Source organism: Netta rufina (genome assembly GCF_964035555.1).
Source record: "Netta rufina genome assembly, chromosome: 24".
Taxonomy (NCBI): domain Eukaryota; kingdom Metazoa; phylum Chordata; class Aves; order Anseriformes; family Anatidae; genus Netta; species Netta rufina.
Genome location: NC_140148.1, coordinates 3,126,862 through 3,148,204, shown reverse-complemented (window position 1 = coordinate 3,148,204; position 21,343 = coordinate 3,126,862). Strand labels below are relative to the sequence as shown.

The 21,343-nt window shown below is 48.2% G+C and overlaps 2 protein-coding genes across 6 annotated transcripts in view; both read left to right on the top strand.

Moving 5' to 3' along the window:
- Nucleotides 1–163: 163 nt before the first annotated feature.
- On the top strand, nucleotides 164–4,877 carry LOC311218346 (myosin light chain, embryonic; the record flags this gene model as incomplete). Its single annotated transcript, XM_084301006.1, has 6 exons — nucleotides 164–262; nucleotides 1,063–1,090; nucleotides 2,889–3,038; nucleotides 3,564–3,737; nucleotides 4,099–4,176; nucleotides 4,849–4,877. 6 exons carry the CDS (start codon nucleotides 164–166, stop codon nucleotides 4,875–4,877), a joined length of 558 nt encoding a protein of 185 aa, XP_084157132.1.
- Nucleotides 4,878–9,424: 4,547 nt separating this feature from the next.
- Nucleotides 9,425–21,343, top strand: part of CDC27 (cell division cycle 27) — a gene marked incomplete at its 3' end in the record, with an annotated part of 32,478 nt that continues 20,559 nt past the window's right edge. For all 5 annotated transcript variants that reach the window (XM_084301375.1, XM_084301374.1, XM_084301376.1 and 2 more), the window contains exons 1-4: nucleotides 9,425–9,597; nucleotides 15,290–15,365; nucleotides 18,611–18,758; nucleotides 20,553–20,678. In XM_084301375.1, the coding sequence (XP_084157501.1) occupies nucleotides 9,571–9,597; nucleotides 15,290–15,365; nucleotides 18,611–18,758; nucleotides 20,553–20,678 (377 nt within the window). In that variant the 5' untranslated portion in view covers nucleotides 9,425–9,570. The remainder of the gene's footprint in view (nucleotides 9,598–15,289; nucleotides 15,366–18,610; nucleotides 18,759–20,552; nucleotides 20,679–21,343) is intronic.

The window sequence follows — 21,343 nt, the reverse complement described above, 5'->3', positions numbered from 1 at the left end:
TTATAGTAAGTAGCAGTTGCTCCAGCAGCTGGCCTGCCCCTGCGGGGTGAGGACAGGGCTGGGTTTATAAGGGAAGGAGCAGCCCCTGCCTCTCAGCCCTCCGCTCCGTCGCTTCGCCGGCCCGGAGGATTCAGCCTTGAACCTCTGCAAAGCTCCCAGCGAGATGCCGCTCAAAAAACCCGACCCCAAAAAGGAGGCAGCCAAAGCGGCTGCAGCCCCGGAGGTGCCCAGGGAGCTCGCCTTCGATCCCAGGAGCGTGAAGGTGAGCGAGGGATGAAGGCATCGCGTGCCTCCATCCTGCTGTCACCCGCCTGTTGCGGGCAATGCAAGGCAGCACGCGACTTGGCATCAGCCCTGCCATCTAGGAGCAGGGGTTGGGAGGGGAAAACGATCCCGCTGTGTTGATGCAGAGAGCTGGCAGCGATGCTCTCCTTGCTGTGGGGGGGTTTAATCCTCCCCCATCCAGCCCCGCGTGCCGCGGAGCCGAGGAAATCGCGCTGGCTCGGGCTGCGGAGCCAAACGCCCCGCAGCAGCTCCGGGGCCCCCACAGCTCTAAAAGCATTTCTGCCACCCGCTGCCTGCATCCGAAAGCACTTTGCCCCCTCGTCGCCTCCTCCGTGGGATGGCACCGTTCATCCAAGTCCCCGCAACAGGAGCTCATTTTTGCCGCAATTCCCCAGGTTACGGTTACATTTCTGAGCCCCAGCTGCAGGAGGGGGGTTGTTAAGAGCAGGCTCAGCACAGAGGCTGCTTAATCACTTGAACTCGGGGTCAAGCCTCAAAATGACATCCGTCCTACCCTGCCGTGGTCTGAGCCTCCTCCCTGTGCCCGCTGCACCGCTGCTGGCTGTGCTTTCCATGGGGATTTTGGTTCTGTGATGAAGGTGGGAGCATTCCTGGGCATGGCACGGGCACGGCATGGGCATGGCACGGGCATGGCACGGGCATGGCCACCGCCCTGAGCAGGCTGCAGAGCTCGGGGAGATGCCCAAAGGCAGGGCTGAGCCCCTTCACTGTCCCCAGCACCATCCTCATGCCCTGCTTGTTCTCTTCTCCCGGCAGATCGAATTCACGGCCGAGCAGATCGAAGGTAAGAGCGGGCACCACCTCGCCCTCAGATGGCATTAGACACGGGGAGCCCCTCCTCCAGATTTTTCGGCAGCAGGAGATGGGAAAGGAGGCAGGAGAGGAGGTGACCAGGAGCCGGCGCAGGGATGTGGCTGGGGTGGAGACAGCAGGGAGCAGGGAGCAGCCCTGGGCTCCTTGCTCAGCACTGAGTGTGCCCCAGATGAAGGGGATAATCCCCGCTTCACAGCCTGGCAAGGAAAAAGGTGCAGGGCAGGGAGGGATGAGATTTGAGGGCACGTCCTGCTGGGATCACTGGGAGGAGCAGATGAGTGCTGTGCAGGCTCAGCCCCCAGGCCGGGTATTGTAAAGAGAAAAGAGAAAAATTTGGAAGATATCTGGATTTAAGCTGCAGCCTTGTCCCCAAGCGTGTGATGTGCTCGAGGTTATCAGGCCTTGGTGTTGGGGCAAGAGGGGACATCACCGAGCGTCCTCTTGGTCCAGGGGCTTGCAGGTGGTGTTGCCCCTCCCTGGGTCCCCCCAGATGCCACCCGCAGAGGCAGAGCCATTGTGAGGTCAAATGGGCAAACAGCAGCACCCCGAGGTGCCGGGCAGCCCTGCGGGGACACAGATCCATGCCATGGACACCGCCAGGGGACGGTGAAGTTCAGCAGAAGATACAAAGATGCCAAGCAGCAAACTCAAAGCCCCAGGCAAGGATTCCCACCAAACCCAAAGCAATATATCCCAAAACATCACATCTCCAGCCCCACATGGAGACCACGACCGTCTCGTCCCATGCACTGGCATGAGGAGCGGCTGCTCCGCTTCCAGCGAGCTCATGCTGGGCATCATGAGGAAGATGGACCAGAACCTGCAGCTCCTCAGAGCCATGGACGTTAAACTCACAGCTCTGAGCATCCACGTGGACCGGCTGGAAAGGCTGATTGCCCACATGGGTGAGTCAGCTGCTCAGGTGGGCTCACGGGTCTGGAGGCAGCAGGACGAGAGCCAGGAGCTGGTGGAGCATCTGGTGCAGGAGAACCAGCATCTCGCTGCCCACGAGGAGAGGCAGGAACCAGCCGCCAGGCTCGGGACCCTTGGCTTGCCCCAGGAGGGTAAGGAGCTGGGGGGTTGCTGGAGAGTTGGGTTCTCCACATTTTGCACCTCAACGCCAGCAAGGAGCCTGCTGGAGGGGAGAAGCCTCCTGGAGGAAGCAGCAATGAGGCCATGAGCAGCAGAGGAGCGTGGTTGGCCATGCAGTCAGCATCTGGTGGCCGTGTAGGCAACGTGGGGACCAAAGAGAGAATCCAGCAGTAGGTTAGGAAGCTAAAAAGTGTCATGTAAAGGAGGAGAGAGACCCGAATTCTTCCTAATTTAGGCTTCCTTCTTGCAGGTAAAAGGTAACACTCAAAGGGGTGATGATTTGAGCTTGGAAATGGATCTCCTGGGTCTTCCCAAGCAGGGCTGGGTGGATGTGGTGACCCTACCTGAACACGAGCAGAGCTGCGTGGTGCCCGCCTGGCTGGGTCTGGAGGAGATGGGGCACTGCGGGCATGGTGGGGGTGCGGAGGGAGGGTTGTGGGGTCCCCAGGAGGCCTGTGTCGAGAAGGGGAAGAGCAAAGGGGGTGATCTGCAGCGGGGACAGCAGCCTGCAGCTGGTGCTGCCAGCACAAGGTGGTGCAGGAACCCCGGCGGGATTCATCCAGCCAGCTCCTTATCGGGACTCCCACGTGTCCCACCTTCTCCTGGCCACCCTGGGAGGTGGGGTGGGACACGGGGCCGGCACGGGCAGGGGGCAGCCGAGCTCTTCCTCCCCGCAGAGTTCAAGGAAGCCTTCAGCCTGTTCGACCGCACGCCCACGGGAGCCATGCAGATCAGCTACGCGCAGTGCGGGGACGTCCTGCGGGCGCTGGGCCACAACCCCACCAACGCGGAGGTGCTGAAGGTGCTGGGCAAGCCCAGACCAGAAGGTAACAGCACAGCGGGGCTGTGGGACAGGGCGGGATACACAAAGCCAGTCAGTGGAGGGACATAGCCCCTGGAGCCCTGCAAGACGAAGAAATTAGAAAGAAAATGACACGGAGAGGCTTTATTCCTGCGTAATTCCTTCCCACCCAGCCCCGTCCCACGACTGACCTAAGGTTGTCCCCAGTGGGGACGGTGGCAGCTGATGCCAGCAGACTGGATCCTGAGCTGGAGAACTGCAAAGCAGTGCAACCCAGCCACTGCCACTGCAGCCACGCTGCTTTGGTGGCACAGGACCTACTGCTGGTTTGAATTTTGGGCTAATACCAGCAACCTGTGCGCAGTCCCCAGCTGATAGTTAGTCCCTGTATGGATCTTCCTACCTTGAGTATAACGTCCTAACAGTCCCATCACCTTGTGGGTCTTCTCAGATGGAAATGAGACCCAGGAAGGGTAAGCAGGAGGTCCTCAGAGGGCGAGTTCAGCCTAACTGGGTTCATCTCTGACCCCTTCTCCTCCTCCCCTTTCAGAAATGAACACAAAGGTGCTGGACTTCGAGACCTTCCTCCCCATCCTGCAGCACTTCACCCGCAACAGGGAGCAGGGCACCTTCGAGGACTTTGTGGAAGGGCTGCGCGTCTTCGACAAGGAGGGCAACGGGATGGTGATGGGGGCAGAGCTGCGCCACGTGCTGGTCACGCTGGGTACGGGCTGCCCGGGGAAGGGGAGCAGGCCACGGGCCACCCGGGAGCTCTTTTGGGGAAAAATAGCTTGGGTTTGTTGGCTGGAGAGACCCCGCTGCTTGTAGGCTTCTCTAGGAGTTGATGGCTCCCAAAGTTGTGGCTTTTCCATCTGAAGCTGTAGCTTCATGCGTGAGCCAAGTGAGCTGAGAGCCCACATCATCCTCGACTGTCAGACAACAGCCACACCTTGGTCTTCTCCTCACAATCCCCACCTATTTAACCCCCTTTTCCTTTCCTGGTGGCTTTGGCTCTCTGGAAGAAGGTCAGGAGGGTCACAGCAGGGCCACAGCCGTCCCCTCACCTCTCCATCCTCCTCCTCCAGGGGAGAAGATGACAGAAAGCGAGGTGGAGCAGCTCATGGCAGGGCAAGAGGATGCCAACGGCTGCATCAACTACGAAGGTAGGAGCAAGAGGTTCCTGTTGGGGTTGTCCCAGACACAGCGGTCTTGTCCTAGGGCACACAATGTGTGGATTGTTGGGGATCACTGAGATGAAGGTGTGGACCATCCTCGAAAGCCCCTCCGAGCAGAGATGTGAGATGGGACCCCAGCTGGGGTGGGAACACAGCAGCTGTGCCAGTGATTTCCAGCAAAGGCTGCTGAAGACAGCGTGTTTCCAAGGGTTTCGGGACAGATTTATCCCCAGTGCTGGCACTGTTTTGCTGCAAGCCATCAAAAAGAAAAAAAAAAAAAAAACAAAAAAACAACAAAGCCAGCATCTTTCACAGCAGAAGCTAATTGGGAACGTTTGGAGATGCAGGTTGCTCGTGGCTCCAAGAGGGTGAAAATCTGGCATGAAGTCTGGGAACCCCTAAAATGGGAGAGAATTGAGGAAAAGAGGGCACCCATTCCCCATGGCCTCAGAAATCTGGGAATAGTGGGACTGGATGTCTCCAAGAGGGTTTGGTATCTCTCCAAATGGGTTTGGGGTGGGAAGTGGGAACAGAAGGAGATATCGTGGTCTTGGCAGAGCATCTCTGCCAAGGCAAGTCCCCTTTGTCCCTGGGTGCCCTGGGGACCTCTGCCCTCGGCTCCCAGCACGGTTGTGCTTTCACTTCTCCTTTCCTCCTCAGCTTTTGTCAAGCACATCATGTCTGGCTGAGTCCAACTTCAGGTGAGTCCATCAGCGTCTCCCCTCTTTGCTCAGATTGGAAGCTCTGCCTAAAAAACCTGCACGTGTAACTCCTGCTGGTGGACATAAATATTTTAAAAACCGTGACTGACTAGATGCCAAGAAAATATTAAAATATTAACTACTTAGCACAGTAGTTCAGAAGTTTCCTTGTTAATGCTTAAAAAAAATACCAACGTTCCCATTAACATTAGAAAGAATACGGAAAACGTACCCTTGCTGCTCGTTAAGTTTTTGCATCCCTCTAAGGCCTGAGGAAAACAGATAAACAAGTGACTTTTAGGTTGAACTTTTCCTCTGAAATGTATTCAGTTTAAAAGAAAATCCAGATTACTGAGAGCTGGCCCCACTCACCCCTGCCAGTTTCTTATGCTTTTGTTATCTTGCTTTTTTTATCTCGCTTTTTTTTTTTTTTTTTCTTAAGCATTTTTCCTCTCCTCGGCTGTGCAGAGGGCAGCAGGGAAAAAAAACAAAAAAAAAAAAACAAAAAAAAAAAAAAAAAAAACCTTCAGATACTGCTAAATACACAAATTAAACATTTAGAAATCTCTTTCATTTCTTCCCTCTGCTAATCTCTTTAAGCATCAGAAGGTTAAAGCCAAGGCAGACAGAAGTCTGAACTTTGAATGTTCGGTGCCCATTTTATCTTGTTTTCAATCCCTTTCTCTCTGGCTCATGTTCATCAGCTCAGCAATACAGGCGGTTGGGTGGCAAATGCTGCCAGGGAGATGCAGTTCTACCCAAAACTATTTGCATGAAACACTTTTTTTTTTTTTATGATATGGAATTACGGTTATTGACATTTGGGGTTTATCTGGGAAGCATGGATTCGCTGCATTAAGCCGTCTCATGGTTGTCTCCCAGGTTCTTGGAAATGTTGGACCCCACCTGAGCACCACGAACTGTGAGATTCCTGCGTCCGTGTCCCCTCTTCCCCAGATGTCCCCAATCAGCAGAACATTCCATGAGAGCCTCAGCGCAGATTTACCCTCCGTGCATCTGCCCAAGCCTCGGTATATAATGGGATAAACCCACGACTTGGTTTTAAACTCTAAATTATTCTTGTCAGGTTTTTCCTGTGACATTTATCTCATTAAATCTCATTCCATCCTTCCTTACCTGTGGCTTTGGCGTGGTCAGTGGAGCGAGCGGTGGATGGGGAGACTGGGGCTACCCGTGGTCAAAGCTGGTGGGATGTTCTCGCCGCAAGGGAGGGCTTCATGACCTCTAGATGTGAGGGGAGGAATTCAGACTGGGTGTAAGGGTCTTTGCTCATCACCCACCCTCAATGTGGGGCCAGGAGCTGGCCATGGCTTGCTGGTAGGGGTTGGAAGGCTGGGAGCAAAGTGAGAGTAAGGGGCAGGTTGCATGCAATGACCCTCTGTTCTTAGGACACATCTCTCTGTGTTAAAACCAGGCCTTTTTTTGGACCTGTAGCCCATCCACCCTACAGCACGGTGCTCCATGAGCACTCTGTCTAGGTCCAGGCTGAACCATGCCACGAAGAGAGGAGGGACCTGCTTGGTCCTGCTGCTGTCCCCACCAAAGGAGAGAGCAATGGGCACCTTCTCCTTGATCTGCCTGTCCCAGCCAGAAAAGGGACAGAGGAGCCCAGAGACTCTTTTTAATTTATTTCTTTATTTATTTTTAAAAAACAGAGAAAGCATTAACAACATTATTTCTTTTCTGTATGGTCCTGTACAGGCAGACAGCATGTCCGCAGCCATAAGCTCTCTGGGGGCTGTGTGACGTGAGCTGCCAGCTCCTTTCCTACCTGCAGAAAATCATCCTAGCATCCTTAGAAGTGGTGAATAATTCATGACAGATAACTCAGCCCCCCATCAGCAGAGCACCTGGGAGCAGATAATGCTTTCCTTTGATTTGCTCCATATTCCCCTATCCTCCATGGATCCATGCCATGGCTTGGACTAGAAACTGAAGGCGTTTTGCTTCGCCGTGGCTGCCTGCAGCTGCCACTTGCTCATTTCTGTGCAGTGACTGAGTAACAGCCGCTTTCAATTCCCACTGTTTGATAGAAATGCTCGTAAAAAGCAACATAAGCTGTTTATGGATGCGAGATTAGATTTTTAGCTTCTGCCTGTGGTATTTCTACAGCTCCCACTAGAGAGAATCGGGGCATTTCATGCCTTTAGCGTACTACCTGTGTTCTAACCTGGTAAAGGACATGGTGACAGGGCGAGAGGGGACACTGCTTGCTGCACTTACTCCGGGGTCATATGGGCCCTTGCCACCACCGTGGCGTTGGCTCCTGCAGAGGAACGTGCTGTTACAGACGGGAACGGAGCAGAGGCGAGGGACCTGCCCCAACCTGCAGGGGAAATGCACAACAGAGGCCGGGGGCCCCGCTGGCTGCGATGTGCCTGCCCTGGCAAGGCAGAAGGCCATGCTCTTGTTCCCGTATGCAGAGTGCATGCCTTGCATTCGAGCCCCCAGCGTCTGTTCAGACAGGGATGACGCTGTAAATGAAAAGCAGAGACTTCGGCAGACAGACAGGCAGAAAGAGAGCAGTGGAAAATGATGGGAAGAACTAGATAAAAATGCAAGGGCTGAGAAATCCAGCCTTTGAAGCACTCCTGGGGTAAGTCAGCCCCATTCCCTCTGCGGACCTGTTCTGTCTCTCTAGGGTGAAACAAAGCTGATTTGTACTGAAGCAGGTTGGAACGATGCACTTGAACAGGCGCAGCATCTAGCTCTGTATCTGTATGGCTGTGTACCTCGACATGTGCCTTTGTGCCCTGCCTCCTTTGGAAAAGCTGAGGATGCCAAGGAACGGGTGGTTTTAGTCCCATGGACATTTACACAAAGCATCTGCTGACACCAGCGAGTGACCCCATATGCAGAACTGCACTTCAGGGCTAGAGGCATCCCTATAAATTGAGATGTCCCAAGACAATGGTCACGTGCTGTGCTCTTCCGTATTTCAGATGCTTTACTTGGAGTCCAGGAGACTCCAAGAAGTAAAAATACTCCCCCACTCAAAGGGGAGACTGTGGCTCTATCTCCTCAGCCTGTGATAAGGCAGACTCATACCAAAGATGGTCTGGATGTCAGGAAAGTCAGCGCTGCCTACGTGAAACGGGAGAGACAGAGGGAGCCAGCTTTCATCCTGGGGAGTTATCAGCTGCACATGGCAGGGCAGAGATTGCGATAAGGGCGATGAGGATGGACTGCGTGCCTCCAAACACAGCCTTGCACACGCACACCCACGTACGCACACACCACCATCACCATCATCACGGCGGGTGAGGCCAAAGGCCCTTCGGGGAGGCAAACACTTCACCGTGTTTGGGGCAAAATGGCTCAAATCAACCCAGCTGGGAGCCAGGTATCTGTCCTTGGGGAGAGCACTGCTTCGTTGTATTTGTTCTAGGTCAGGAACTGAAGCAAGCTTTGCCTTTCCGTGCCAGCCTGCCCACACCCTGAAAGCAAACACCTGCAGATCTGCTGGAGCGATAGCAAGCCTGTAAATACACTTTTCAGAAGCGCAGAGACCTGCAAAGGGACTGGGGAAGCCGGCGGGCCAAGGCTCCCTGCTCTCCACACAACTTTTCAACATAAGCAACATGCTCAGAGCTTTATTCTCATGTAAGGGTGCAACCTCCTGCTCCCACGGCTGCTCCGCCGTGCTCGGCAGCACATCGGCGGGTGCCAGGATCCGTCCTTCAAGGAGTGGAGAGGGAGTGTAAGAGGAAGGAAGGAGCAGAGAGCCTGTGAGCAGTGGGGTGTGTACGTCGGTGGTGTGTGGCTGTTTTATTACGGGAAGCCTGTGAGGGGGGTTGGAGAACGGTCTCTGTCAGCTGCAGGTGGCTACAGATAGGTGAATGTTTTTAATAAACTGAAGTGTAGTTGTGCATCTTTATTCTGTTATTTTGGGAAAGGAAGAGAGCCCTCTCTGTACCTGGCGATGGGAGGCAAACCGGCACCTTCACAGATTGAAATGGCCATTGCCAAGTTACCCCCCTTGCCCCTGTGGACACGGTGTGAGGGAGACCCCAAGCCGCTGGTGAGGGCTGCCAAGGCTTCCTGACAGACAAGACACCCCAAGAACCCCATCTTTTGGTACAAAACGAAAGTTTTAATCTCCTGTGGGGGCGTTTCGAGGGACGAGGGCCCGAGGCAGCCGCCGACTTACTGGCTGTGAGGGGCAAAAGGCGCCCGGCCCTGAGGGGATCCCCGCCCTCAGCGCCCCCCACAGCGTTCGGCAATCTCCGGAACCACTCGGGCGGCTCCGCCGAGCGCGGCCGTTCCGCCACGGCGCCGAGGGGGCTTTCCCAGCTGTGTTCTTTTCCGTCACCGCTCGGCTCTTTCCGCGGAGCGCTTCGGCTGTTTCCGCCGAGGCGCTTCGGCTCTTTCCGCGGCGCGACTTCGTGTGTTCCGCCAGCAGCTTCGGCTCTTTCCGCCGAGGCGCTTCGGGTGCTCCTCCAGCAGCTTCGGCTATTTCCGCCAGCAGCTTCGGCTGTTTCCGCCACCAGCTTCGGGCGGCCTCGGCCCACCTCGTTCCCGGTAACGGTCGCTGGGAGTTTAAATGAGCAGGGGCCGGGCCGCGCCGCGCCGGGCCGCGCACTGAGGCGGGGCCGGGGCCGCCCCGCTCCGGGCTTGGCGACGACGAGGAGGCGGTGGCGGAGGAGGCAGGGGGAGCAGGATGACGGTGCTGCAGGAACCCGTCCAGGTACCGACCCCCCCCCCCTCCCCCTGAGGGCCGAGCTCCGGCTCGGGCTTCGCCGCCGCGCTCCAGGCCCCGAGGCCCGGCCGGGCCTAGCGGGGGGGGGAGCCGGGGCCTGTCCCGAGGCCCCGGGGGGAGCCGCTCGGGCCTCAAGGGCCTCGGCCGGGCCTCGGGGCGCTCCGGCAGCTCCTCGCCGGCTCCTCCGGCCGTCCCGGGGGGCTGCCGGGCTGCGGCTGGCCTCCGGGCGTCCCTTCGCCGTGCCCCGAGCGGCCGGGACGAGCTTCCTCCGGCCTCTCCGCCTCTTTTTCGGCTGCCCCGGTCCCGGGCGGGCTGCCTCCCCTCGGGAGGTGGCGGGCTGCGTGTGGAGCAGGCCGCTCGTGCTGCCCCTCGGGAGACCTGTTGATGCCTCTCCGTGCTCACCTTCCTGCCTTTGGGGAGCTCGCAGCTCCGCGAGCCGTGCCGGCGGAGGACGTGCCTTATTCCCGAGGAGTTCCTATTTCCAGAGCCGCAGGAGAGCTAGGGGAGAAAATAACGTAAATTGTGCATTTCTGCCGTATTTCAGTCTTGCTGCAGTTGCCCTGATGGGCTTCCTGCTCTTTTTCTCGGTCTTCCCCTCCAAAAGACATGATTCATGGGATAAGTTGGCTGCTTCTTTCCACCTTTCCTCTGTACTCTAACTATTCTGTAATTTTCTGTTGATGATACCATGATCTCATTCACATTCCTTTTTTTATTATTTTTACATCTTAACAGATTTTTTTTTCTAGTTCTGTTGGAAACATCTTACTAAACATATCTTGGTTGTACAGGAATTGTGCTCTATAATGAGCATTGTGAAAATCCTCGGGTTTGGCTCTCCGCTCTCCTTTTAAGGAGAAGAGGATGGGGAGAGGAAAGAGGGACTTCTTGCCTGGAAGACCACCCTGCTGACTTGACCCCACCTGTGCAAGATGGTGGCAATGATGGCATCCTCATAGACCAGGGGTTTGTGTTCTCGGTGCCACTGTTCTGCTGGTCCACCTGGAGAGCAAGGGTCAATGTGCTCCTGGAAATGCTTTTGGCTTCCATCTTCTGCAGTGGCTGTACCAAAGCCTCTGCTGTTATCCTTGGAGCTGGGCTGGTGTCTTGCAGCACTTGGGTATTCTAGGAAAACATGGGGTTACAGTCGAAAAGGAAGCAAGAACGCGTTTCAGAGTGAATGACAGGAAACAATATTTAATGTTTCCAGTACTGTGCTAATTAGATTAACCAAGTGGAAAATACTTGCTATTCTGAGAGTTCCCCAATAGAAATGCAGAGTATGATTTTAATTTTTCAGAGAGATAATGACCTATCTAGCGCAATTCTCAAGCTCTTATGAGCTTGGAAGTTTTGATGGGGCTTCGCTACATTGAGTATATCTATTTAGATTCTGTCTGCTTCAAATGCCACATCACTTCTAGTCAGTGCTTCAACTGCTGTTCGCTGCTGTTCCTTGCTGACAGCAATGCTGGTAAGTTTAGGATTTGTTATTTGTGTGATCTTGGTCATACCCTTGATTTTAAAGACAAAGTTGCCAGTGCACCATCCAAAACAAAGCTGACATTTGAGTTTTGCCTGGATCTGCTGTTGCAAGCTGGAGTCCTCTTTGTGCCATGGCTGTGAGTAGTGATGTAGGGCTTGGATCTGTACTGCAGAGGCTTTCCAAAGCAGCTCACGCTTGTTTTCTCACTAGTGTCTGGTCCAACAATCAGTCTCCATCTTGCAGCACACGTTTCGATGAAGTTGACTTTAGCTGGAGTCCACGTATTTGTCTCTGCCTTTCTATTTATTTATTTATTGGCAGTATGTCTGAAAAAGTTGACACTGCTTCTCGTTTTTTGTCATTGCAGGAATTTCTTCTATCTGTCTGTTTTCTCCTTTCAGACATTTACAGGGCTTGGTATTCTAGAGAAAAACTGTCATCTTTACAGTCATGATGTACAAAGTATGACAGATAAATAATGTGTATCTTTTCCTATAAGTGTAACACCTTGATTATATAAAATTAATGTCGCTAAAGGCATCCACTTTGATGGTTAGGTCTTCTTTTAATTCTTCAAACTCTGTTACTTTTACTCATTTTACATAGACAACAGACCGTTATTGTACTTCCTGACGTGGTCAACTTAAAACTCTTCAGCTCAGACATAAAGCCTTGTATCCCATGCACGTTTGGATGCCTTCCAAATATTTCTGAAAAACATCTTGGAAACAGATGAATGCTTTCCTTGGAATTCGGCTTTTCAAGGTGATCGTCTGCTGTGACCCACTCGGATAATGCTTGAACTCCAAGGCTGCTGTCATGGCTGAAAGCGCGCAGCACCAATACGTGTCTGATTAGTTAATGGAGTAAGTTTTCGTAGCTAGTAAATGTAGCAAAGTTTGTCTCTGAAAAATTTCTGCTCACCCTGAACAAATCTTAAAACATGATAGAAACTGATTGATTAATGTGACAATAGGCTGTAAAGCTTTGAAAATAATTTCCAGGGCCACGTAACTGTCAGAGGTGTCCCCTTACCCTTTAAGAGATTTGAGGATTAGATGTGTGTTGTCCAAATATCACCCTACAGGATTTTCTGGATCAAAGAGGAATGTGTGTGAGCCAGCTTTTGTTTTCCTGCTCTCATTTTTGAGGATACTTTGCCATGCAGCTGTAGTTGGTGTGGTAGTTTGGGAATTCTCTGTTCACTTTCTTTGCGAATTAATGCATAGAATTGGTAGGACATCTGACCAGGACCTGGATATTTGTATCATGAAAGCATGATAAAACTCTGAAATGCTTCCCTGCAGTCCATATTTGCTTGTAGCCCTGAGAACAGATATGACAACCGAAGTGTCTTAACTGCCTTGCACACCCCCGAGGAGGTGGCTTTTTGGATCTAAGCTGGCAGGTTCCATCTAAACCTCAATCACAACCACGGGGAAGAAACTAAGACTGCGTTTGGATTGTGTGTGTGGCTGTACTGGATTGTCCTCCTCCGAAGTCCTTTGGGATTAAATAGCTTTTACTGGATAAATGCCTCTGAAGTTTCCTGCTCCAAACCACCCTGGTGGGGGTCAGCAGTTGTCTTGTGCTGCTAACGCTGGGGAGATGCAGCAAACCGAGCTGCTGCTCTGCTTCTTCCCCTCATCCTGCTCTTGCAGGACAGCACGTGCAAGGATCCAGCCTTCAGACTTCATCAGTTGGAGGCAGGGTTCCAACTTGCACCATTTCAGTTGCAAAATGGTAATTATTACATATTACCAGCTGGCTTTTTGCTTGCTCCAGGACTCGGCTCAGCAAGGATCGTCACTTGAGCCAGTCTGTAGTGTGTCTTTTATCGTGTGGCTGTGATGTAGCCAAAAACGACTTGTGTCCCCTCTTGGCCTTTGGCAAGGCTGTTTCTGGCAATTTGCTCTTGTTTGAGAAGTCAAATGGCATTGGTTTCACCACCACCACCCCCATACCCTTCTGTTTTGTAAGCATGGCGAGTTATGTCCCAGTGAAGACAATGTTTTTAACCTTAAGACAGCACAACTCGAATATATTCATCTGAATGGCACTTGTGGCTTGGTAAAGGAAGAGCTGTTTCTGAGAGCAGGAGAAAAAGGAGATGTTAGGCTGCTCTAACCTGGATTTAGCCCGAAAGATTTTAACACCTTCCTTCTGTTTTGTTCTTCTTGTGCCCCTCGGACAGTGTGGTACAGAACAATAAACAGCCTTGGAGCTTTTCAAGGTAAAAGCAGAGTAATCGCCTCAGGCAGATGCTGTGGCTGAAGTTATCTGAAGTGTGGAATACAACCAGGGAGAAATAATGTGTTTACATTATTATAATCAAACCGAGAGAATCCGTGGTTAAATACTTCTCACACAGGCTTAAAAGTACCTGTTGATTTTTTTAAATCTACTGCTGGGGCCTACTGGTAGAGGAAAACAGCATCTCTGGAGAGATGGTGCATAAAATATTCCATGTAGTAACTGAAAGCTCTGGTGTGTACCCTTCATAAGGGCTGTGTAGGCTTCCTGTGAAGAGAACTCGCACATTTTTCACACCCTGACTTTGTCAAGTTTGTGTTGGAAGAAGTAGCATATGGTCCGTGTAACTGCCTGTGACGTTTGGGGTTTTTAATTGGAATTGGCACTTGCTTTTCCTGCTGGAGATGGCATTGCAGGGTGCTCGCTGCTTCAGTTCTGGAAGTCTCGGTTTAGCTTTTGCAGCGTCTGATGGGGAATCAGAAGCTAGGTTCTGTTCGTGTTTTCCTTTGCTTGTAAATATTGGAGAAGTATTAGAGCACAGAGCCTTGAGTTCATGAGTTCAGACCCTGTTTGGATCAGTTATAGCACAGCTCCTGCAAAATGGCTGTGTGCTGGCCTGTGGGAAACAGCTCTGGAATTGGAGCGAGGCTGCCAGATGGGAAGGAACTGCCGTCCTCACCCCAGCCCATCAAACCTCAGAAAACAACCCCTGATAAGCATGCATACCACAACTTCGAATGAATGGGAAGGAAGGACCAAGCAGATGTTAAAAGGGATTCTTTTTTTCCCTCCCACTCCTTGACTTAGAGATATTTTAATTGGATCCAAAGAAAATCAGCTGCGTAGTGTAACGTAACTTGCACCCCCCAGCCCTGTTCTTCCTTTTGCTGGACAGCTCTTGCTTTTAACTCCGCTAATAAGGACACCGGGCAGGTAATTACAACAGCTACTCCAATGTGCATGAGGTTTATACACCTAGATGTGCATGGATTTGCATTTCTCTGGAGTAATGCCATCCTGAGAGGTTGCTTGAATACTGACAGCCCCAAACACTGAACTTTGAAAAAGGAAGATTGGTGCCCTCAAGCAGGTAGCTGTTTTTGGCCGATTGTGGGTGTATGAGCAAAAGGTAACCTTGGTATGTGTGCAGGGATCTGTTTGTCCATCCTACTGCATCGCATATATTCTTGTGAGACCTCCCAGCCCTAATCCACCATGGTAAACCAGTGGCTGGTGAGCAAAGACCTGAATGAACAAAACCATGACAAAAAGCAGTGGATCCCTTTAATCTTGGTTCTTAAAGGGATGCTGATGCCTCATCAAGGAAAATGCTGGGTATTTCGTATGCTTAATAAGCAGCACTAACAACCTCAGACCCAGATGTGATTCCTGATCTTGTTGGTTTTCAGTTTGTCCTGTCTCGAGGTTAAATGCTTCAAATGGGAAATGAATTAAAATACATTGGGCAAGCTTGATTTTTTTTTTTCTTTTCTTCCTTAAGCACTGCAAAGAGCCAAGAGCAAAATGCCACTCTGCTAAACAGTTGGGGATGTTTATATTCTTATTGCATTATTATTTGATAGTAGGTAATAAAATGCCTAATTATTTGGTAGTTGGTGATAATCCATGCTCGGGCACAAGGCTAAAACACTGTAAGGAGTGGAAGCATGTGCAGGCTGAGGTTTATAGATGGCTGTGTATGGTAACTCGTGAGAAGCAGTTGTAGTCTTAGATTGGTTTGTGGTATCAGTGCAAAGATAGCTTTGCTTCTAAGCTCCTTACTAATAGTAGAAACAACTGAAACTTCATATTTATTCATGTGCTTTCTTCTTGTCACTCCAGGACAACAAAGCAGAGCTTTGCTTTTTGATAGCAAGAGCCTAACGAGTTCTGTATTTTTAAAGCTTCTCTCTAAACCCAGACTATTTTCCTGTCTTGTAGGCTGCTATATGGCAAGCACTTAACCACTACGCTTACCGTGATGCAGTGTTCCTCGCAGAAAGGTTATATGCAGAAGGTACGTACTTTGCAAACATAAAATTGATGGTCTTCTCAATTCTGATGTAGGATTTTGAGCCTCTGGTCCTGTTTTGTCTTTCTGTAGTCGTTGTGATAATAAAGCTTAACTTTCTGCTTGGGGAAAGCAGGAGAATACTTTGCAGTTAAGTTGGGAAATCAAATAATGCAACAGCAATGTTTTTTGTTGTTGTTGTACAGTAAAACCTCCTTAAAATTAAATTCAGAGTTGGGTCTTTAAGTGTGATGTTTCCAGTGGTATCTTGCATGGTGTCAAATGGGAGGGAGGTTTTGAATCCCTCGGAAGACATGCAGTTCTTCAGGTTGACTTGGAGAGATGCGTTCTACAAATTGTCTCTATTGAAAGCTGTCGTTGCTAAGAATCCTGGTCAGATACGTTGATTGGTGTCTTAGCTGAAAGAAGTAATTTTGTAATAAAGAGAAGAACAGAGAGAAATTGAGGCAGTGAGCATCAGAACATACGGAACATGCATCTCCTTGTTAGCTGTTAATTCATTGCAGTGCCATTAATTCTAGCCTGCTTTGTGCACTCAACAGGCAGCAGTAACACAGATCTGTACAACTGGGTCCTTCAAAGACCATTTCCTTGTACTGTAGTCCCTTTTCTTCCTTATCTTTAACTATATGATGCCAGACGAGCTTTTTGTTCTCCTCTGTTTCTTTCTCCTTGACACTGGTGTTCACTTTTTCTCTGTTTTGAAACATATTGTCCCTTAATTGCTAACATGAAAACGAAAATAAAACCACCACCATTAAGCAAAAAAAAAAGTTTTAATTTCAGGCTAAGCAAAATGCAAGTTTCTGACACGAATTAAACTGGGTAATCTATTTCATGATCCAGGTTTTGTAATGAAATGTTTTTGCTTTTGATGTTCTGCTTGATGTGCCTACCATGTACTTATCACTGGAAGCACAAACTGAACTTTAGAGGGTTTTTCCTTTTGTTGGGGTTACCCATGAAATCTGGAGTCTCCCATCTAGTGTTGAAATGACAAGCATTGTACAGAATATTGTGGGAACCTGCAGATTATAATAAAGGTGTACGTGAAGGAAAGTTCTTAGGGATGGCTCATCTCCCCTGAACACAGCACATTCTGAGATGCAGGAACATGCTAGATTGAAAGTAATTGCCAAGGATATTGTAGAAATGGGGAGAATCCAACCTTTGCAGCAGCCAGGAGAAAATGTACGATAATGTAATGATGCTATCTCTGCAGAATAACACTCTACAAGAATATTTCAGACAGTTTTTTTTTTCAGTGACTAACAGTGTTGAGAGAACAGCATGCTGTCCCTTGGTTTAAACAGTTAACTGTTGATAAAACATCTCACTTCTGGTTAAAATAAGCAGTTATATTGCAGGGTAGAAGCTGCTGAGCTCAAATACTCAGATTTCATAATGACAGTAAGAATCTTATCCCAAGAAGAATTCTAAGTCCACCTGCAGTTACTGTCTTTGTGGGGACATCTGTGATGTGACAGTTTCCCAGGATGCTTGAAATGTGTTAAATTAGTGGATAAAATAATTGATGTAACTTTAACTTTCAAAAAGATCTTCTGGAGTTTTTAGCAGAAGGATAATAAAATGTCCTCTCTTTGGGTCTTCAGTTCCCATTGCCATCATCTGAGTGATGACACAAGCTTAAAATAGTGTTCAGTGCAGCAAAGGATTTGAGTAAGTTGCCCAAAGAGGTTTTTGTACGATGCCTGTATTGATTTTTCTGAAGAGTTCCATGTAGGCAGACAAAGAAACATCATAACTGTTTTTTCTTTTAGTGCTGACTTCCATCTGCTTGCTAGTGTGTTCTGAAAAGTCTAAAGTAGTATTGTTTTTCTAATTGTTCGGAGGTTTGAGAGGCTTGCCATTACAGCCAGCCTTCTTTGAGGTAAAATGCTTTACTTAGTGGTGGCTTGAGTGAAACTTTGGGGGAAGTACAAAGAATAAGGCTAAATAATTCAGAAGTGTATCTGAGATCTCTGCTCTGGCTTAGAAACCGGTAAAAGGAGTGAAAAATGAAGACACAATCATAGCTTAACACTGGAATTAACATCACAGCATGGTAATGCTCACTGTTGCCTTTCAAATGTGTGTTCTCTGGCATTTCAAGTTTCAGCTGACAATTACACAGTAAGGTTCTAAAGTTACTTTAGGGATTAGGTGCCCTGTCCATTACACTGTAATCGCAAGTAAAATCAGCAAGTCTGACCTCAGTCTCAAATCTGGATGCCAACTCCAGTTGTTTGAATAGAGAGTTCTCAGCGCAGTCCATAATACAGCTTGGCGGTGAAAGTGGTGAAGCAGACATGATTCAGGCTAAAAACATCTAGTTTTTGTGAAAGAAAGAGTGTTGGATTTTTTTGTCTCAATTAATTTAGCTTTCTGTTCAGATGGGTTATTTTTCCTGAAGCTTGGCTAATTAATTCAGAATTTGGAAACCTGTGACAACTCTGCTTGGGAAGATTTGCAGGAGAGCTTGTCCCTGTTATTACTTCCTACCATAAAATAAATAAAGCATCTGAATAATTTTAAGCCATGTTCCTGATGAAGTAAATAACCGTAGGCAGCAAGAAGGACAAGAATTAATGTTGGGGTAGAGGTGACTGGTAACTGATCTGCGTTAACAGCCACTAAAATCAGAAAACCTGCTTTGCTAAGTCATGTGAAGATACAGAATCAAGTGCTTTAGAAAAATAACAAATAAAATTGCAAATGGGGAAAAAAACATTTGAAGTTAGCATGAAAAGTGTTAATTAGGCTGAAATTGGTTTTTTCTACTAGAAGTTCTTTTACATAAGCTGTTGTGCTTATGCACAGCTGAAACCTATGTGGAGTGTTACTTGCAGGTGTTCCCCGTTAACACCCTGAGCCGATGGTATTGCCAGCAAGTTGTTCAAGTGGTTCAGTTCTGCTAGGAATGACTGCATTGCTTGACTTGCTGGTATTTTAACAAGAAGCTGGCTAATTGCCTATTTATGTTGGGTAGCCAGAAGGATCAAAGATCTCTTCTGACAGTAGATGTTAAGAATTGCTCTGACTGTACAAGCAAGCAGCACATTAAAGCTAGTTGTGTGACAATGAATGAAGAAATACACCTCAATGGGTGATGACTGTCTCTAATATCAGTACTTGTTTTCTTGTATCTTGTTTTAACTGTCTTCTCCCACCAGTTTCTTGCATCAAAATGGTAAGCAACCAACTGATGGCTTTTGTTTGATTTCTTGTAGTACATTCAGAAGAAGCACTGTTTTTACTGGCAACGTGTTACTACCGCTCAGGAAAGGCATATAAAGCATACAGGCTCCTAAAGGGACACAGCTGTACTACCCCACAATGTAAATACCTGCTTGCAAAATGTTGTGTTGACCTCAGCAAGTAAGTGAACCCTCTATGTTCTGTTCCAGGGTTACAAATGCGTTTTTTTTTTTTGTTGGAAGTTTTCCTTGAAAGCTGTCATATTGCGTAAACTAATGATTCATTGGCCCTTCAACTCTAAAGATTACTGTAAGTTCAATTCATGTTGCTTTCAGATATGGACCTAATGAACATTAGCCCATATTGCAGAAACCTCTAAAAGGTATTGAATAACTTGCAAAGGAGTTGTCAAAATGCATAGGGAGAGAAAGAGCATTGACTGCTGAGATGACTCAAGGAGACCAGGCTGGGAAGTGTTTGTTTCGCTCTTGCATTTCTCTGATACTCTTGCTTATTTCATTAAGTGTTTCCAGTATGGATTTCATGGACAGGCCCCTTCCCTCAAACAGTAAGCTTGCTCCACTCACCCAGTTAGTGCTATGGGTGGATGAGGGAAAAAGATGTCAGACACACATCTGTTTAGAAAACAAACTACCTTGAGTCCACACCGACAAATGCTGGCTTTGACATCAAAATTAACCTTAACAGGGACATAGTAATATCAAGCTATCGTGGTAGTTTGCTGGAGTTTCATTGCAAGAGCACCTGAATGAGACCAGGGACTGTAGCCTAACCAGTGCCCAGAGATGTTAATGAGGGTATTTTGCTTTTGTGTAGATCTTTCAGATTGTTAGAACTCAAATGTAGGAAACAATATCTGGTGGAGATGCTGAATGGAAAGAATAAAATAGACAATAGGAAGTGAAGTTTGTAGTTTGATGTGGTGTGATGCGATTGTGTTGCAGTATTCATGATCCTGCCCACAACATGGAACCAGAATGTAGGTCTCTTGGCGAAGCTCTTTCTTTGATGCTCTTTTCAGTAGGCAAATCTTCTGACATCTTCAGAGTACTAGCGAAGTCTTGACTTGTTGCGTTTCTTTTGACGCTATTTTAGTGCTTCGGGAGCTATTAGGATACCAGTTTCTTTACCACGTCCTCTGAAAGGGAAATCATGTTAATGCTCTACTTGGAAAGGTCCCAGTAGAATAAATTTGAAGCTGATTGTTTTCTCCTGTGCTTTTACAAAGTCTGGTGTATGTGTGATACATTGGCTTCTGAGTTGATTTCGGTTAGGTAGGTGGGATTCCTTAAACGTTCTTCAGAAGTTGTTAAATTTAACTGTCATTGGCACTGTTACATTTACATGAGCTCTTTTATAGAGATGTACCTTGTTTGCTTGTGGGAATGGTCTGTACTGATAGGAGCATCTACATAGAAGCGTAACGTCATGTGGAAGCAAGAGGAGATTATGAAAGAAGCAAAGGCATTAAAATGCAGAGTCTACCACATCCCAGTACTGGATCTCGAACTCAGTGCATGGAGCCTTACAGGTTGTTTCTCATAGCTGGGAAACGAAGCCAAACTGAAGTGGTATTTTAGAAGACGTGTTTTGAACACCTTCAAAACAAAGTGCTTGAAAGACTGCTCTCCCCTTTGTATTCTACCCAAGATCAGGCCCTTTCTGGAAAAATCGTGCTGTAGTATCTATTTCTGGTTTTGGAGTGGCATGGGTTTGTTTTTGTTTTTTTCGTTAATACCTTCTTTTCACAGTAGAGATGTTCAAAGTATTTTGTACCTCTATGTTGCTAAAGGAATCATTTATTTAACATTCATTTGCAGGAGCTAGTACGTATGGGACTTGAAACTTGACAGTGACAGTGCATTTCTGTTTTTGTTTGCAGCAGGGTGAGAACACTGGACTACCAATACTGTGAGCCTTGTAACCCCTTTAAACCTCTTGTTTTTTAAAAAGGCTTGCAGAAGGAGAGCAGATCTTATCTGGTGGAGTGTTGAATAAACAGAAAAGCCATGATGACATTGTTACGGAGTTTGGTGACTCTGCATGCTTTACACTCTCCTTACTAGGACATGTCTACTGGTAATGTTGCTTTTTGATTTTACCTTTTAAAGCTTGGGGGGGTTGTTGTTGGATTTTGTTTTTTGGCAGGTGAGTTTTTCATGTGCATGTTTTATTTTTGACCAAACCAAATTTTAGCCAAAAAGAAAAAATTGATCTTTTGGTGATTTTTTATTTATTTACCTGTCTCTGGATTCTATGGCCAGGCCATGTGGTCTGTGCAAAAGAATATGCTAGATCCAGATAGATAGTTGTGGAAACCATCAAGCTTAAGAACGTGAGCGTGATTTCTTTTACCCAGAGCTTTTGACTGCCTGAAAACACCTTAATTCCTCTTCCAGGTTAAGCATGTACCTAGGAGTCATATTCTTGTAACTTAGGGTTTCATCTGATATCTTTCTGAATACAGATGAAACCTGTTCTCAGTGTTACCATGTCATTTTTTTGTCTGGTTTGTAGAGGTATAGCTGTAATCTTCAAATGAAAGCGGTAAGGAATACCTTTCAGAATAACTGCAAACTTAAGTGTTTAGCTTTTGCTGAGATAAAAGAAACACTTTAGTAAATGTGAAGAAATGAACAAATGGGAATAGTGGAGTTCTTGGATTTTTCGCTAATATACCTGTTCTCAAAAAAAAAAAAAAAAAAAAAGCAGAATCAGATTGGTTTTGTGTCCATTTAAGTATT